This window comes from Austrofundulus limnaeus, unplaced genomic scaffold (assembly GCF_001266775.1).
Source record: "Austrofundulus limnaeus strain Quisiro unplaced genomic scaffold, Austrofundulus_limnaeus-1.0 Scaffold3814, whole genome shotgun sequence".
Lineage (NCBI taxonomy): Eukaryota > Metazoa > Chordata > Actinopteri > Cyprinodontiformes > Rivulidae > Austrofundulus > Austrofundulus limnaeus.
The window spans coordinates 4643-5380 of NW_013956216.1; the positions used below are offsets into that span (position 1 = coordinate 4643).

General features: G+C 47.8%; 1 protein-coding gene across 1 annotated transcript; it reads left to right on the top strand.

The window, feature by feature from the left end:
• Window positions 1-172: 172 nt before the first annotated feature.
• LOC106511999 (golgin subfamily A member 5) lies at window positions 173-738 on the top strand (the record flags this gene model as incomplete). Its single annotated transcript, XM_014000707.1, is given in 1 exon segment — window positions 173-738. A coding segment is annotated over 1 exon segment (516 nt), but the record flags the coding sequence as incomplete, so codon positions are not given.

The following is a 738-nucleotide window of genomic DNA, read 5'->3' on the forward strand; positions in this document are numbered from 1 at the left end:
ATATTATATATTATATTTTTTGTCAGAGTGACACATCTTTGTTTTTTTGACCCATGCTACATGTTATTCTTCTGTTTTTAGCAAACAATAATTTCTTTCCCCCAAAATAAAGAAAACAGAGTTAATATTTGAAGAGATTGTGAACTGTGTTTAGTGTTTCTGTGATGAAAAACACATGTTGACTTTATTTTTGCCTTTGTGTTGGTGTCATCAGGATGCAACATGTCTTGGTTCACTGACTTGGCTGGGAGAGCTGAAGACTTCCTGAACAAGGTGGACCAAGGAGCTGCCACGGCCCTGAGCAAGAACCAGACAAGAACATCATCATACAGGGAGGAGTGTTCTGTTACAAACCAGTTCAGCTCTGCAGAGTACCAGTCTGAGCAGACTGGGACACACCACACCTACACAGCCTCTCATGAAGCATCAGGCTTCATCTCTGCTGCAGCAGGGAACATCAAGAGAGCCAGTGCTGGTGCCACCATGCTGGCTGGCACTGCCAGTGTGCCCATTACTGCTCCTGTTTCTGACACCAGTGCTTCAAACTCGACCAAGACCTCAGCTGGCTTCGTGAGGCCCAGGAAGAGTGAGCAGGATGTGGATGACGACATGCTCTTTAACTTCCTGAACAGCTCCGACCCTCCGGCTGCCAGCAGGAGGGACTCCAGAAGAGAACATGGGAAGATGACCCCTTCCACCACAGAGGCACCTAATCCCACCCCTCCACCTCCCACCACC